Source organism: Anabrus simplex, chromosome 1 (assembly GCF_040414725.1).
Source record: "Anabrus simplex isolate iqAnaSimp1 chromosome 1, ASM4041472v1, whole genome shotgun sequence".
NCBI classification, from domain to species: Eukaryota; Metazoa; Arthropoda; class Insecta; order Orthoptera; family Tettigoniidae; genus Anabrus; species Anabrus simplex.
In genome coordinates this window covers 1,060,900,509-1,060,918,408 of record NC_090265.1, presented here as the reverse complement: position 1 = coordinate 1,060,918,408, position 17,900 = coordinate 1,060,900,509, and the positions used below count along the sequence as shown (strand labels likewise).

At 39.9% G+C, this 17,900-nt stretch overlaps 1 protein-coding gene across 2 annotated transcripts in view; it reads left to right on the top strand.

Annotated features, from left to right (window-relative positions):
* The window catches only part of LOC136857969 (2-acylglycerol O-acyltransferase 2-A), a 175,568-nt gene that overhangs the window by 133,581 nt on the left and 24,087 nt on the right, over positions 1 to 17,900 (top strand). For both annotated transcript variants that reach the window (XM_067137113.2, XM_067137111.2), the window contains exon 2: positions 14,855 to 15,088. In XM_067137113.2, coding sequence (XP_066993214.2) covers positions 14,865 to 15,088 — 224 coding nt within the window. In that variant the 5' untranslated portion in view covers positions 14,855 to 14,864. The remainder of the gene's footprint in view (positions 1 to 14,854; positions 15,089 to 17,900) is intronic.

Genomic DNA, 17,900 nt, shown 5'->3' with positions numbered 1-17,900 from the left:
GATCCTGCAAAATTTTGCAATCTCTCGCATGATCCTCTCTGATGGATTCGATTCGGGATGGCGAATCGAACTAAGTACATGCTGAATGTCTAGTTGTCGTAATTGATTTGCAAACGCAGCAGATGTGAACTGACTACCATGATCAGTAAGGATCTTCTTAGGCTTCCCCATCTGTGGAATGATATGTGAAGTAATTCCTCGTAGTACAGTTTTAGAATTTGCCTTTTGCAGCGGATACAAGGCTACCAATTTAGAGAATACATCTAAACTAACAAGAATGAATTGATTTCCCCTACGGGCCTTGGGGAGTGGTCCGTACAGGTCCATTGCGAATATCTCGCGGGGTTCAGTAGGTAACAGTGGGCGCGGAGATTGCTTAAGTAAGTACGGATTAGGTTTAATCCTTTGGCAGACGTCACATGATCGTAGTACATTTCTGACTGTTTGGTTCATCTTGGCCCACACGAATGTCTCTTGGATAGTTGCCAAAACCTTCCCTATACCTCCGTGTCCAATGACCCGGTGTACATGGTTGACTACCGGTATTTGCATTTCAGATGGTATGACTATGCGAAGTTTCGTGTGTTCCTCATCCAAAAACTTATGAAGAACCCCATTCAAATAATGGTAGCTCGCTGATAATTTACTAGCTCTGTCATACTGTGGATTGTCTGGCTGCAATATTTTGTTAAAAAATTCTATCATCAAGTTAGTGAACCCATCTCTCTTCTGTATCGCTCCGATGTCCTTCAGATTCCTTAAGACCTCCTGATCCTCTTCTATCAACTCAATTTGGTGGATTACGACTTCCTCCGGGTTTGGATGTCGACTCAACGTGTCTGCCAAAATATTGAGTTTCCCGGGGCAATGTTCGACTGTTAGATCAAATTGCTGGATAAATAATGCCCAACGGCTAACCCTCTCGCTTGCCATATTGGTTTTCATAATGAACGTCAGCGCTTTGTGATCGGTACGGATAACAATGTGAAAACCATACACGATCTTCTTCCAATACTGCAAAGCGCTCACGATAGACAGCATTTCCAATTCTGTGATAGTGTACTTTATCTCATGCTTCCGCAATTTCCGGCTCATGAATGCAATATAGGTTTTTATGCTTGGATCATCGGGGTTTTCCTGCAGTAATACGGCTCCTATACCTATGGTTGAGGCGTCTGTTTGAATTATGAATTTGAGGCTGAAATCCGGGTATCCGAGCTTAACATTATGCAGTAATCGTTGCTTGGTCTGAGCGAATGCCTCATCACAAGTATGGTCCCACTTCCATCGATTATTTTTCTTAAGCAGGTCCTGCAATGGTGCTACTACGGTTGTGTAATCAGGGCAATGATCAGCGAAGAATTGACACATTCCAAGGAACTGCCGAACATGTTTTACTTTAGTAGGCTTAGGAAACATCCTAATGGCCTCAATTTTGACTGGGTTTGGTCGCACACCATCTCCATCTACAAGGTGACCCAAAAATAACACCTCCTTCTGACAAAAATGTGATTTCGATAGGTTGACCTTGAAGTTATGCCTTCCTAAATCGGTGAGGACTTCATTAATATTTTCCAAGTGTTCCGAAAGTGTTCTTGTAGCTACCAAGATATCATCCACATACATGATAGTCGCCTCTTTGACCTTTGGACTTAGATTGCGGTCAAGAGCTCGAATGAGAACCGAACCCGCATTCTTAATACCGAACGGGAGACGATTAAAAACATAAGTCTGTTGATCGAATAAGAATCCCGTCAACAACTTAGATTTAGCTTCCAACAGTATATGATGAAACGATGACGTCAGGTCAAAAGTGGTAAAATATTCCATATCTTTAAATCTCTTCAAGATCTCTTTAATAGGCGGGGCCTGCTCATACTCTGGGACTAATCTCTCGTTGATAGCACGTGCATCAAGGCAAATGCGCACTGATCCGTCCGGTTTCCTTACTATCACTAAAGGATTCAAAAATGGCGTCGGTGACTTCGAAATCAATCCACTTGCTTCCATTTCTCTAATAGCTTCGCGGACTTGGGGATAGAATTTCTCGGCAATTGGATATAATTTCTTCTTATACGGGGACCAATCATTCACGTTTAATTCGTATTCAAAATTTTCAATTTTTCCAGGTTTTGAGCCAAACGTGTCGCTATGCTTTGTTAAAATTTTGAATAAATCTTCCTTCCCCTCGGGACCTATTACAGCTGCATTAACTTTATCTGCTATAACCTTCCCACAGTTGATTTCACCTTCCTGCGATTCTGCCGCAAACAGCTTATAATCATCAGAGGTCACATGATCATCCGTCTCACTCATGACACTTTCGTCCGTCCTAAGCGGATTCACGACTTCGGTGTTCCAAATTTCTTCATGCTCTCCTATCTCCGACTGAGGGTTCATGGTTGTATCCTCAATACCTTCCCTGTGCTTAAATCTGACAGAGTTATCCCCATATCAATCACAGCCTGGTATTCAGTCATAAAATCGGCCCCTAGGATCAAGTTATAGTTGATTTTATTCATGATGATAAATGTATGAGCAAATTTTGAATTTCCAATTTCGATGTCCAATAATGCCTGGTTCTTACATATGACGGATTTATCCGGGATAATTCCACGAATCTTCAAATTTGAAACTGGGATAATCGGGATGTTTACTTTGGATTGTAGTTCATTTACCAGAACTTGGGATACTACTGATACGCTGGCGCCTGTATCAATGAGTGATCGAACCCTCACGTGGTTGATCCTAGTGTATATCACTGGTAGTCTCTTAATTTCCTTTGAAATTTGGATTTCGGGATCGTCAATTAATTCGTCAGAGGTCACAACCCATGTATCGACCTCTGCGATGATCCATTCTTCAGTTAAAATTCGGCGTTTTTTTTTTTTCGCCCCGAGCCGTTCTTCAGATTCGAACGTCGGTGCATTCGGGTTCAGGTCGCTGCCCCCTTTCCTTGCTCTTTGGAATTGCAAGCTCTCCGCTCCTGTCGCTTCCTCATCACGGCCTCGATCATGGATCGCCTCCTTCCATTTTCTCTTGTTCAGCTCTTCTATATACCGCCTAGACTCTTGGTATCTGTCATCCTTCTCCTGACGAGATCCTCCCTGGTAATATCTCGGGTTCCCTTGATTCCTAGCTGGATACGGCCTATAATTACTTCTCTGGAATCCACGGTATCCCCTGTCGGCTCGAAAATTCCCTTGGTTTGTTTGCCGGTTGCCTTCCGCAAAATTCCTTGGTCTCGTCCATTGTCGCGGCTTCCACTCCGTATTATATGTTCGACGAGGTTCTGGATCAGTACTAGTTCCCTGGTTCTTCGTACTAGTGGTCTTCGGTTCGATTGTCCGTTCGATATTATTCACCTGTTGGTCCCTGCTCCTAATTTGTCTTGGGTTCGAATGATGCGTTGTGAGGTCTAATTGACGTAATAAAGCCTCCGCATCGACAGCTGTCTGGACATTTGACGCTATCATCATTCGTTGGACCTCGAATGGCAATTGCTTTCCAATGGCGCTAATCAATTCTGTTTCGCTCATTGGATTATCAAGCTCCCGTAGCTTGTGAAATTGTGCCACAAAGTAATCAGAAAATTTCGTGGGTGAAGATGTCGAATATCGTCTGGAGTATACTTCCAGCCTTAACTCCTGCTGTTCCTGAATACTCCAGAACTTTTGGAGAAAAGCCCGCCGAAATCCTTCAAAATCTTCAAAAGTATACAAGAAAGCCCTAAACCATACAGCTGGTGCTCCGTCTAGGAATTTCTCGACTGTTCGCAGTTGTCGCTCTACTGGTATTTTATTCTCACTTATATAACCGGCGATTTCCCGGATGAAACCTTTCGGGGTGACATGCCCACGGGCATCGAACTTTGGTGGCTTGTCATCAGACATCTTAATGACGTGTACCACCGATGTCGGGATAGCACTTGATGACGTAGACGACCCATCTCTGTTTTCAAACTTGAAACCGTGTGTATCAGCATGGGATAGGCCTCCTTTCTTATGAATCACCTGGTTATCATGGGGTTCGTATTCGCGATATTGGAGGTTAAAATCTTGGCTAGACGCTGATGGTTCCAACCTAGCCTTCAACATCTCCAAGTCTTTTCGGATGTCATCCATTCCGTCGGGATTACAACTGGCTATTTCTTTTGTGCCGGAATTTTGCCCATTATACGCCTTGCATTGTTCTAATAGGCGAACTTCCGTGTCGGCAAATGATTGGCCCTGTTCAATTAAGTCTTCCGTCCGCTGGAATAACGCTAAGTTTGCGTCTTCGCACTTAGTTATTCTCTGGCTACGGTCTTCTAAATTTATTGTCAGTTCTTCGACTTTGTTTTTCAGTCCTGCTACGATGACAAGTGTACGTGCGGCTTCCCCACGTAACTCGTTCATGCCCTTGTCATGCTTGTCCAAGGTGCCAGCTATCTGCGCGCATTTTTCTTCTACTTGTCCCCGGACGATGTCATTCTCCTTCCTACACTCATCCCGAATTTCCTCTATGTGTGATTCTATGTCTTTTTTATCAGTTAATCGCAGAGCGGCGAGTTCCTTGACACTAGCGTTCAATTTTTCCTTAATTTCTGCGCGTTCCATTTGAGCCTCATCTCTAACGCGGTCAACCTTTTCATTAACGATGGTAATGTACGCATCCATGTGCACTTTTAATTCGTCTTTCGCGAAGTGACATGCTTCCTGGACTTGAGTTAATTGGTCCCTAAGTTCCTGTCCCATCGCTACGCTCGCGGCCTGAACTGCATCTATTTGTGCCTTGAGTTCTGATTTATTTATTTCACACGCAGCCTGTACTCGGTCGATCTTATTCTCTAGTGAAACACTCGCAGCCTGTACTTGGTCGATTTTGTCAACAAGTTCATGTTTAGCTGAAACATTATCGGCCTGCATTTGATCAACTTTATTTTCTAATGAAACACTATTAGCCTGTACTTGATCTATTTTGTTCTCTACCGAAACACTATTAGTCTGTAATTGATCTAACCTTCGTTCCATTGGACCAATACTTGCAGCCAATGCTTGCATCAAGTCCTCTAACGTGAGAGTTTTCACCTCTCCCTGTCCTTCTACCACTATGTCCTGGGATTGCTCCCCACCGTCGTCAGACATTCTAACTTTTCTTGAGAAAGCAAAAGGGCCGATCGGCCTCTCACCTTGCTGCACACGAAGGAATACGCTATTGGGTCTAGGCCCTATCCTATGACATTATACCCCTACACTAACTTTCATTTAACAAAAAAAAATTTTGACTATAAAACTTGTTTACATTTGCAGGTCATTCAACTTGAATGCTGGCTTGCGCCTAAGATTTCACAATAAACCGCTCCAATATAACAACAACAACAACATTAAAAACAACGATGAAGTTGGAAATCTCCTGCCCTGAAATACGTTAATTTTAATTTATACCATCTCAACCTCTTTTTAAATAATAACTTGAACTGGTGCTCAGTAAATTTTTACCATTTCAAGCCTTCCTAAACAGCTGTTTATAATATTCATCTCATGTCCAATGACATTTAAATGGAGTCCTGAATTACCAAAATAATATTAAATTTCATATGGGAAAAAGAGAAACATCAAATCTTCGAGCTTATTGAATTTTGAATCATTGCCAAACTTGAAGAGATTAGCAATGGATTATAATAATACACTAGTCAAATCTAGCTCCGTTCGAAACTAACCTTACTCTAGCATGATACTACGTTACAAGTGAACACACACTTGACCGTGATGCGGTCATCAATTAATAAAAATCAAAAATTTAAAAATATAAAATTTTGAAAAAAGTATAAATATATAAAAATTGATTAGCAATAAAATTTGCCTCTCTGCCGTTCTTAAAGCAACACTTTGCCGTTCTTAAAGCCCCACTTTGGGCCAGCCATTTTGCACCCGTCCACCTCCCGAGTCCCAGACTAGCATTTATCTCAGGGGTGTCGGTTCATTATTTAAATCATCAAATATAAATATAACGGCATAATAGAACACGGGGATGAACGGAGCAACTTAAAATTAAAAGGGGGAAGGCTCGATTGTAACTTGAATTTAAGGACTCCATGATAGGACTAGGAAGTGACTGTTACTTTAAAAAGGGCATTATCTAACTACAATAAAAAGATTATGAGAGTGGTTTCCTTTGAAATAATTTGCCAGAAGGAGCGGTTTATTACGCCATTTGACGTATAAAACTTTGATACACGTGGCAACAATATTTGAATTTACACACATGTTACATATATAAATCACTTGCCATACCGCAAGTGGTATCAATATCTTGCTGCGTTGCTTCTGAAATAAAATGACATTTTGGAGGTATAATTTACGGATCGATTCCATTTGAATCGAACCGTTACTCAAGGATATAGCTTCCTTCTATCGGGAGCCCGAGCATAACCCATGTTACGGTCGGCTTCCCGATTTAACTAAGATGATGTACTCCGGCTATATACATTTTTCCGAGACCGGTACTCGGACTGGGTAATGTTTCTCGTGAAATGCGAAAACTGGATTCCACGGACAGTTCCTATCTTACGATATCCAGCTGGTACCATACCAATGAATTAGCATTTACATTTTATTTACATGTGATCTGAATTGTCACCAGTTAGCCTCAGTAGACTACTGACACAGATGAGATAACGAGAAGCGGTGGGAAATACCGTGGCCATGGCCCCCCTCGCATCGCGAGCGAAGTAAACAAACACGCAAGTATGACTGTAACATCGTCCCGTACGGAAACCGTACAATAACGCGGTAAAAAAAAATGATTCTAATATTATCACTCTCATTATTCAACATACTAATAGAGGGACGTTGTTACCAAATAATTTAATCCACGCTCGTCACAATCTTCATGAAATTATCATCCTCGAAATTTTATTATTATTATTATTATTATTATTATTATTATTATTATTATTATTAATTAATAGGTGACTCAAGATATTATTATTGTTATTCACGTCACTTAAGAGGTTATTATTATTAATAGACCGGTCACTTCCGCCAAATTATATATTAAGATATCGGTCGCAATTACAAATTAATTCACTGATCAACCAACGACATCATTACAGTTATTATTATGACAATTATTATTAATCCGACCGCGGTGATTTAACATCGTCCTTACATTGTTATTATTATCGGTTGCATATTCTCAATTAGATTCCCGTTTAACATCGTTATCAACGCTCAATTAATTAAGGCGGTCCAATCCTTTATCTGCAATATTTATTATTATTATTATCACGACATCATGATTGTCCTCACTCGTTATTACAATGAATACAATATACGACCATTTCTGTGGAATCTGAACTCTCATTATCCTTAGATCCGTTGTATCTCAACGAATAACTGTGCAGTCTATTTATTTCGTACATGCTGTCACGGGTTCGAATTCTACCCGCTGCGTAACTCAGTATTTCTCTGTGACACTGCCCGTACATTTTACACTCATATCAATATCCTAAGTGTCTCTCGTACGGAATTTATTTTCCTCTCTATCTCAATATTCCTCGATTCATTTATTTATTCCTCACAGAATTATCAACTGACTTATTTATTCATTTCGGACATCGTACGACCTTTTATTATCTGACTGCAAATTCTTTCACATTTTCTATCTCATTTGGATCTATGCCTTAGTTCATTCTCCACAAATAATCGTAACATCTTGAAATTATATTTACCAAAATTTGACAATCATGGTCTCGTAATATTAGCACTACATGTTCCGGCTAATGAATCGCAACTTCAAAACGCGACATTTATACGTAAAAAAAAAATTGGACCGTAATTTAAACCACACGTTCATTAACATGTACGGATTATTAACACCGATCTACATTTCAATATTATTAATCGATCAAATTAAGTTATCACGCACTTTAATTCCAAATTAAAACGACCTCCCGTCATTAAATGATTCCCAATAAACTCAACACTTGATCACATGAATTATTATTATCTCCAAATCATATTTAAAAAAGAAATATCTTCTTTAAGAAAAATAGTTATATTATTTATTTATTATTATTATTAATATTTAAAAAAATAATAATTTCGCCTGTAATACGGTAGTCCACTCTTATTATGTTTAACGCATAACCCCTTTTACAAATTCAATTTATTCTGGCACTAAACACTCCAGATATGATTTACTTGGAAATATTATATTAATCGCATCTCACAAATTTAACAACTTCACTTTGAAAATATGACCATATTAATTTCAACAAAACACTCTTGGTATGGCGAGGCTGGATTTTCCTTCCATGTCATTAAATGGCTCGTTAAAATGACAAAACATAAAAGCACATATCGGGTCTTATTTAACTAGCATAATCAAAATCAAATGTAAAGAAAATTATCGACTACAAAGAAAATATGAATGCATGCATGACTTAACGTACTACACTATATATACAAATTTACATCTCCAACAAACTGAATACATAAAAGACCCGATTATTTACATTATTATGATTTACTACTGTCCGTGCTACAAATTTAGGATGGGGTCGTTAAGCGACCCATCTTGTTACAGAAGGTAACCAGGTATAATCAAATTATTCCCATTTTTCCCATCACGATAACATTTCCCAAATATATTTTACAGTTTAGTACTCATCTTAGTTATCGGTATTCCATTGCAGCTTTGCAGACGAGAGGCTTCATTCGGCCCCTCTCTGCGTTTTATTCCTCCATCCTTGATGGCGTAGTTTCACAAAAGATTTCCTGGCACATTATTATTTTACACTCATATCTTGATTACCACAAACCTTCACCATTTACTACGTTAACACTGTATACTTTAATTTGGATACAACAAATTTCTATCCTAGACCCAAGAATTTAATATATTTACACTATTTAATCTTCGTCCACCTACCGCACAATGGACCTGGACACGTACGACGAGGTGTCAACTATTTCGCCCGTCGCGATACGCCCGATTTATACGGCATTCTTGACGTGTTCATGACATCGGTTCGGTATAGCTAAGTACAGGCTACTACTTCCTTAAAGTACTGTTCGTCACACAGTCTATTATGTACGTACTTATGGTGATATATTTTATACTACTCTCTTGCAGGATAATTACTTTACATCACTGATATTCACAAAGGACAAACACTGTCCTACGTTAACATTTTCTAATTCCTGATGCTTGAGCGCGATCACATTTTACAAACACCGGCGGATGCTCGCGCCATTAAATGACTGTACGTCCGTAGAATTCTAAGTTACCGGCGACCAACAGTTCAGCTCCCGATATTCAATTCACGTGTGCTGGCGACCGTCAATTCAGCTCCAACGATTCAAGACAAGTGTACTGGCGAGGATCCCTTGCCTGTATATATGGATGAAGCCTTTTTCCCGCGGATTTGTTGACGTCATACCCCTGAGGGAGGGGTGGATTTTTAATATCGGTACTTGCACTCCGAATTGGAAGTTAAAATTTACATCAAATTAATCCACTCCGCTAGCATATCTGCTGGATAAAATATGAACTCCAGGTGATCACAGATTTAGGAGATATGGATGGATTTAGCTCCTCACATTTCGCGCCTTCGTAAGCGTCTCTGACAACGTGGTCTTCTTTCAGCCAATGAGATTCAAGCTGTCCGGTTTCCAAGAAATCCAGCCTTCAATTTATTTAATTTGCCAATAAGTATTGATTATTTTTCCATGCGTGACATCTAATAAATTCATTACATCCATCCGCGTACTCATATTAATTTATTACTGAATACTTTTGTAGTTACGAAAATATCTCATCCCTCATTCCTTAAGATGGTATCACTGAGTCTCCCATCAAATTTTTACTATTGGCCGGCAAGCGGTCACGTGATTTAAATCTCCACCTGCTCGAACTTAGGCTAGCGAACGTACACTCAGCCGCTGTAATTTTCCATGAGGTCATGGAATTTCCGTCCTACCAAAAATATCCCAAGGTCTTACTCATGTGGTGAGTTTTCTTTGTATGACTCTCCCCCTTCCTCTTTCTGACCAAGACTTATTTGTGGACTCTGTATTTACTTGTACGCCAACTAATGATATTCCCTGCTGTGAAGTAGCTAAAAGTTGTCGTGTTGAGCTAATCCGTCAGGCTCCAGTCTGTCGTCCTTCCTTCGCTCTGATTTCGACATTACCTAAACGAAATATTTTCAAATACACTCCTCTGTATTTCAATAAATGTATCATATTATTTTACCGATCAAATCATGATTGATTATGGGCCTAAGTCACTCGGGTTCAATACGCATACGCTCCGCTTAAATAACACACTCGTTTAAATTACTTAAAGAACTGTTAACACCTTATAAAACCAAAACCTATCCTCAAATATTTGTTAATTCTGACATACTATGCATATCCTTCTCCGTAACGTTCTATTTCTCGCGTATATATGTTCGTTTGCGTGAGTGTAGCCTAACACTTTGAGACATATTCTTGCGATTTTATCCATTTTCTGGTCAACTGGAACATTCACAACGTACACACTGACAGAAAACATGCAGCCAATTACCATTACTATTTATTACAAACATAAATTATTTCTGTACCTCACTGTTTCCACTCCATGAACACTGCAGCTTTCCTGGACCTCTTACAGGAAGTTACACCAGTATGGAGCAGGTCTGCTCTCTTTGAAGCACTTTGTTGAATACTCAAGTCGGTGTGAATTTTGGAAAAGTTATTTAAAAATATATTCACCCAAATATATATAGGCCTACACTGTCCGGCCAGGTCTTCCAATTTCTTCCCGCAGTCACAAATGACTAATGAATCTTCCAACTGCATTGACTCCAAAGCCAGGGATTTTGTGACACACTTAGGATCGTCTGAATTTAGAAATACCATCTTATATGTATCTGACACTAACACACAAAGTACTTTGTACACCTCAATTCCAAGTTCTATTGACATGTCTGATGGATACTTAAGCCCCCTCGATTTAGGAAATTCAGATAGGTATCTTACTTCTGGAGGTAATTCATAAATAAGATCTGAATCTGTCAGGAGACAAGATTTACATAAATCACACTGCTGTTTGATACTCATTTTTTAATTTTTTTTTTTTGCTATTTGCTTTTCGTCGCACCGACACAGATAGGTCTTACGGTGACGATGGGAGAGGAAAGGTCTAGGAATGGGAAGGAAGCGGCCGTGGCCTTAATTAAAGTAGAGTCCCAGCATTTGCCTGGCGTGAAAATGGGAAACCACAGAAAACCATCTTCAGGGCTGCCGACGGTGGGGTTCGAACCCACTGTCTCCCGAATACTGGCCGCACTTAAGCGACTGCAGCTATCGAGCTCGGTGATACTCATAAATAAGACTTGCATTTTCAAATACACCGAATTCAGATAAGCCGTAGGTCTGATTACATAAAAATATAGGGTCTACCTAATGTTACCCATGTTTATGACATACCGTAATAAAAAAAAAATTAACTCATCTGGACGGGACACTCTTATTTCTCTCAGGATGTGATTTTTAGGAAAGTGCTTAATACACACAACTGTGTTGTGATTAACTATTAAATTCCCCCTGGAAATAGCCTTCTTCCATAACTTAACTCGTTCTTCATCAGAAGGAAACACTAATACCGGAGTGTACTCTCCTTATTTATAATTGGCTTTGCAGCCAGGCAAACAGCAACTCTTAGGCATGGTGATTTCCCTCACTGATCATCTTAATTCAAGTATATACAATTCGTGGTTAATAATAAAACACAGAATGCACTAACTCAATTAATTTTACACTATAAATATAACTGTACACAAATAAACTACAAAATTAAAACACTGAAGAACGATCTTCTTAACCTATAGCTTCACATAAATACACGCTCACACTTTTTCTTCACTAATTAACGACTTTCCACTTAATAATGCAGTCGATGACGACTCATTCTCACATATATCTGAGTGAACACACGGCCATCGTTAAAAATTTCAATAAAACTGCGAAAATCTATGTTTAACTCTACTAACTCATGTGCTAAACTTCCCCCTAACGATCAGCTGATTTATTTCCCGCGCTCGTTACAGTACGGCCTGGACATCACGAAGGCAGTGCAAGTTCCTTCTATCCCGCGATAAGTTACATTTCATAAGCGTTGGTAGCATTGCTGTTATTATGTAAGATAATTTTAAAGTTAAGCCTCCTTAACGTGTTGTTTCAGGTTTCACGATCACTTACCTTAACTTTAAAGGTTCTAAACTATCAGAATCACTTGCACATCCATTACACATAAAAACAACTTCGTTATTAATATTACTCACATTCTGGCACGAACAATGATGCCAAACACGAAAAAACTGCATTCAATCCATTCGACACCATTATTTTCTTCAACATCTTCATTGAAACTTTTCCACGAGATATTTAGATACGTAACTTCTCAGTGTCGACCATGGAATTGAGAAATGTTTACTAGCCTTATAAACACTCTACTTTTCACCTTTGATTTTACGTAAAACTTCCTGCGTGGTTCGAGATGAGTAAGAACGTTCTTTAAACCCAGACTGTATTTTTTTTTTACTTCCTGAAGCCATTCCTTTCTTTGATGGCATTTCTGAAACATTAAAATTAATTGATCGATCAATTAATGCTTTAATTATAATTAATTAATACTGGTACCAATTTAGGTTTATATAGACAGTTAATAATGCTAAGTAGGAGTCATACCGATTTATACAAAATAATATTTACTTGACCGAGCTCGATAGCTGTAGTCGCTTAAGTGCGGCCAGTATACAGTATTCGGGAGATAGTAGGTTCGAACTCCACTGTCGGCAGCCCTGAAGATGGTTTTCCGTGGTTTCCCATTTTCACACCAGGTAAATGCTGGGGCTGTACCTTAATTAAGGCCACGGCCGCTTCCTTCCCACTCCTAGCCCATTCCTGTCCCATCGTCGTCGTAAGACCTATCTGTGTCGGCGGTGCGACGTAAAGCAACTAGCAAAAAAAAAAAAATTTTCTTGAGAATATTTTCTTCTTGCAGATGACCTAGTAGTCCCTTGGAGTCAAATCTTACTGGACTTGACCTGTAATAGAATTACAAAATTCATATTACGAGAAAAAGTCTGCGTCCGATATGTATATCATTTTTTTTATCAAGCAGTGGAGTGAGTAATACGTAGGCAACGGTAATACACACTCAAACACATAAAAAAAGAACTTAGTTACATTTCATAAGCGTTATTATGTAAGATGATTTTAAAGTTAAGTCTTCTTAAAGGGTTATTTCACGATCACTTACCTTAACTTTAAAGGTTCTAAACGTCTTCTGAAGCACATGTAATATATAATCCAACAGGTATCCACTATTACCACAAAAAAATAAACACACAAAAATCATCCTTGAAAGACAAAAACACTCCCTCAGCCCACGACACTGTCTTCAACTGCGAGATTCTTCTACAGCTTCGAACTAGAATGCCCCCACTATCAGTTGGTTCATTTCTGAACTAAATCACCTCTTGCAACTCCGTGATGGAGACAAATAAAAAAAGTATCACGGAGTATCCAGTATTACGGACTAAACAGAGTTTACCCTACCTTCCGTCAACAGCGAACTGTCCAACTACACTATTCAAGGGCGCCCATAGGATAGTTTGTAGGTGGGGGGGGGGGGGAGGGCTAGACCTGGGGGTGTGTGTAGTATTTTTAATATTTTGGAAGATGAATGCCGACTTGTATTCCATGGTAGAATACCACCCACGGTATCCCCTACCACTTTTATGTACCGTAAAATGGGGTGAATAGGGACAGTTTTTTCGGTTTTTGCTTAGTAACTTTTGAAGGAATTGGTTAACTTTAATGGGGTAATTTTCTCTATTAAAAAGGAACTTGCATGTTTATATTTTATACACACAGAATATTTTCCTGTAGTTGTATAATGGTATATATTATTTTAAAGGGCTGTCCCTATTCACCCCAGTGACGGGGTCAATAGGGACACTCGGTATTTTAAATGGATGTCCCTATTCTAACAGGTGTTTGGGTTGATTGGGACACACTGTATGTTTCTAAACAGCTTTTAATGTACAATGTATTTATTATGGGTGCAGAATTTACATGTTTGGCACAACAAACAAACAGAAATCTTTACAATTCACTGAAAGTATATCTTCCCCTTCTCACAACCGGTGGCTTCAGAATGTTATCACCTGTGTCCTGCTCTAACTCAAACTCATCAGTTACAGTTACATTTACTTGTAAACCTGATTAAGCATAATCTTAATCCAATAGAATAGATTCATGATCTTATATAACCTTAAGTAAATAATAATTGGCTGATGATGCTCACGAAAAAGGAGCGAAACATGTACCATATCAACAACTTAATAAATATGTAAGTTTTTATTACGTTTTTATTGTATTGAATAGGTGGTAATTAACAAAATTATAAGAATTTGTATCACAAGTAGATCTTCTATACGGACAAAAATTGAAATTTATAACCTGCAACTTCTTGTCCATTTCGAGTAAATAGGAATGTCGTCGGGTGACTTAATTAACTTCCAAGCTGCAGCTGATAGTGTGTTAAATATTAGAAATGTAAATTCTGCATTAGGTATTTCGATTACTCGTCCTGGTATTGTGTATATTTAAAGACCACATTCAGACATAGAAGGGTTGGCAAAGAGTCAATGTATTGACAGGAATGGTGCCTTAGGGTCAATTAGACATAAGAGAAACTGTGTACTTGTCATATCTGCAATATACAACTGTCTTAATTTCCAGTCCTTCAATCTTATTTGATGTAGTTAATGGAGAAATGTGCTGCAGAATAATGTTGAATTTTTTAATTCTAGTTGGTTCTCCATGGAGCTGTTCGGCATCAAGTTTGCGCCGCTCAATGTCCCGCTGGAGCGACGGCTTCAGACGTTAGCGGCGTCTTGTTGGTTCGTCATCCTTGCTTTCGGCAATGTGTACTGCACCATAATTACCTTGTACCTATTGCTGTTCACCAGATTGCGCTGGTTGATGGTAGCTTACCTCATGTGGATCTGGATTGACCGGAATACTTGCAATAGGGGCAGTCGCAGGTAGGTTTAAATTTCTTGTATCACTCCTTCACACTTAATTTACTAAGAACCTACTTGAGTGCGAGGACAGAAGTCCACTGTCTAGTTATAATAATAATAATAATAATGCTATTTTGCTTTACGTCCCACTAACTACTTTTACGGTCTTCGGAGACGCCGAGGTGTCGGAATTTAGTCCCGCAGGAGTTCTTTTACGTGCCAGTAAATCTACCAACACGGGGCTCTCGTATTTGAGCACCTTCAAATACCACCGGACTGAGCCAGGATCGAACCTGCCAAGTTGGGGTTAGAAGGCCAGCGCCTTAACCGTCTGAGCCACTCAGCCCGGCACTGTCTAGTTCAGGGCCATCCAGCTATTGCGCTCCGAGAGCGCGCCCGCGCTCGGGGAGCACTGGGCAGTCAGACGAGCGCTCCTTCCCCTACCACCACTACAGTGTGGCAGCGAGGAGACCTGAGACAGACGATGTTCGGACCGCGCTGAATAGATACGTACGTACAGTCGTGCGTCCGACGGCTTTTGTGGGTTTGTTGACATCATATTGATAAGGCTGTTTTGCCATAACACATATACAGCATATACAAATCGAAAGGTACTCCGATGTATGGAATATGCAGGAAACGAAATCAAGTGTTAAGTAAAGAATACAGTAATGCGATTTATTCAAAACTGAAATTATGAACATATCTGAGAGGAAAATTAAACAAAATTTTACCAATATTTTACCAATATTCTTAAACAATTACGCGAGTTTCTATCGCTCATCGTTGCACGATGTTTAATTTTGGTAAGCTTAATAACCGAAAAGAAACGCTCACAAATGTACGTTGAGCCGAACATTGATAGAACTGTACATGCATGTTTATATAAAAGGGGGTATTCTTCTTGCGGAAAAACGCTGTAAAATTCTTCCAAACTTCGTGACATTAGAAAGCGATCTGTAAGACGAACATTGCACTGCAGTTCAAGCAACTCTATAACTGAAATAGCTGTGGAGCACTGTCTGCACTAAGTGAAAATGTTCGAACAAATACATCTAACACCGCTTGGAGTTCTGATAATTCTGAAAATCTCTTTTCAAACCCTTCTTGTAATTGGCGAATTACCTGTAAGTACTCATCAAGGTCGACACCTTATTTCACTGTTTCAAGCAATGGAAAATGTCCTGCGTTCCTTGCACGCAACTGGTTTTCCCACAAAATCAATTTTCTTTTGAACGCTTGAATTTCTTCCACCAAATCGCAGATATTGTGCTTTTCGCCCTGAAGCGAAGTTTTTTTTGCTATTGGCTTTACGTCGCACCGACGCAGATATGTCTTATGGCGACGATGAGGCGGGAAAGGGATAGGACTGGGAAGGAAGCGACCGTGGCCTTAATTAAGGTACAGCCCCAGCATTTGCCTGGTGTAAAAATTGGAAACCACGGAAAACCATCTTCAGGGCTGCCGACAGAGGGGTTCGAATCTACTATCTCCCGAATACTGGATACTGGCCGCACTTAAGCGACTGCAGCTATCGAGCTCGGTAAGCGAAGTGTTCAAGTATTCAGACGGGCAGTAAAGTCACTTAAAAAGGCCAAGTCCGCCATCCACGTAGGATCATGCAAAAGAATTTCGGGCCGCCCTTTTATGTCATAAAAGGTATCTCTTGCATTCTGCAAGCAAAAAACTCGATGAAGCACCTTCGCCTTGCTCAGCCATCTTACTTCTGCATGGTACGGGATATCCGGATACTCCACTTCGATGTCATCCAAGAACTCTTTGATTTTTTTTTTTTTTATTTTTTTTTTAGGCCCAGGAATGGGAAAGAAGTGGCCGTAACCTTAATTAAGGTACTGATTAAGGTACAGTCCCAGCCTGGTGTGAAAATGGGACACCACGGAAAACCATCTTTAGGGCTGCCAACAGTGGGGTTCTCCCGATTGCGAGCTCACAGCTGCGCGCCCCTAATTGAACGGCCAACTCGCCGGGTGCTCTTTGAACTGACGATGCGTGAGTCCATGGGATGGAAGAAAATTTACCACTCGCACAACTGTTCCGATTACGTCTTTAAGTTTGGCGACTTTTGTACAGATTCCCTTCTGGTGTATCAAGCACTGGATCGCCGCCATTAGGGTAGTACCGCTCTCAGTCATTTTTAATTTTACATAGCTGAGGGATCCCGTGCGTAGACTACGTAATGCAGGAGCTCCATCCGTCGTTACACTCGTCAACCGCTCCCATTTTAATCCCATTGACTCAAAACGCCCACCCACTGCTTTTAAAATATCGAAACCGATAGTGGTGTCTTTGAGAGCTACCAAGTCTAGGAAATCCTCGGTGACCCAAATATCGTCATCTACCCCTCGAATGAAAATAACGAGTTGAGCTGTGTCCGCAATGTCGGTTGATTTGTCGAGGGCGATGGAAAAGGATACAAAATTTGCTGCATTCTCCATTAATTGCTGTTCCATATCAACCGCCATATTGTCTATTCTGCGAGTCACAGTGTGTGGCGAAAGAAAGATTTTGTGAAATTTCTCAACTAGCTTCATAGGACAAATACATGCCGCCGCGTCCATTAGGTACTCCTTGATTACATTCCCTTCCGCGAAGGGTTTCCCAGCTTTGGCAATTTGCGACGAACATTTGTAGCTTGTTCGTAAAGTGGGTCCACCAACATCACTCTCCTCAATCTCCTGTCGGACAAAAATACGGCAAGTCACAACTTTAGTGTTCTTCAGATAATTCAATCATTTATTCATTCCCGTTTGTAAACAAGTATTTAAAAATTAAAACAATAATACTTACAGAACAGTGCTGCTTGAAATTTTCT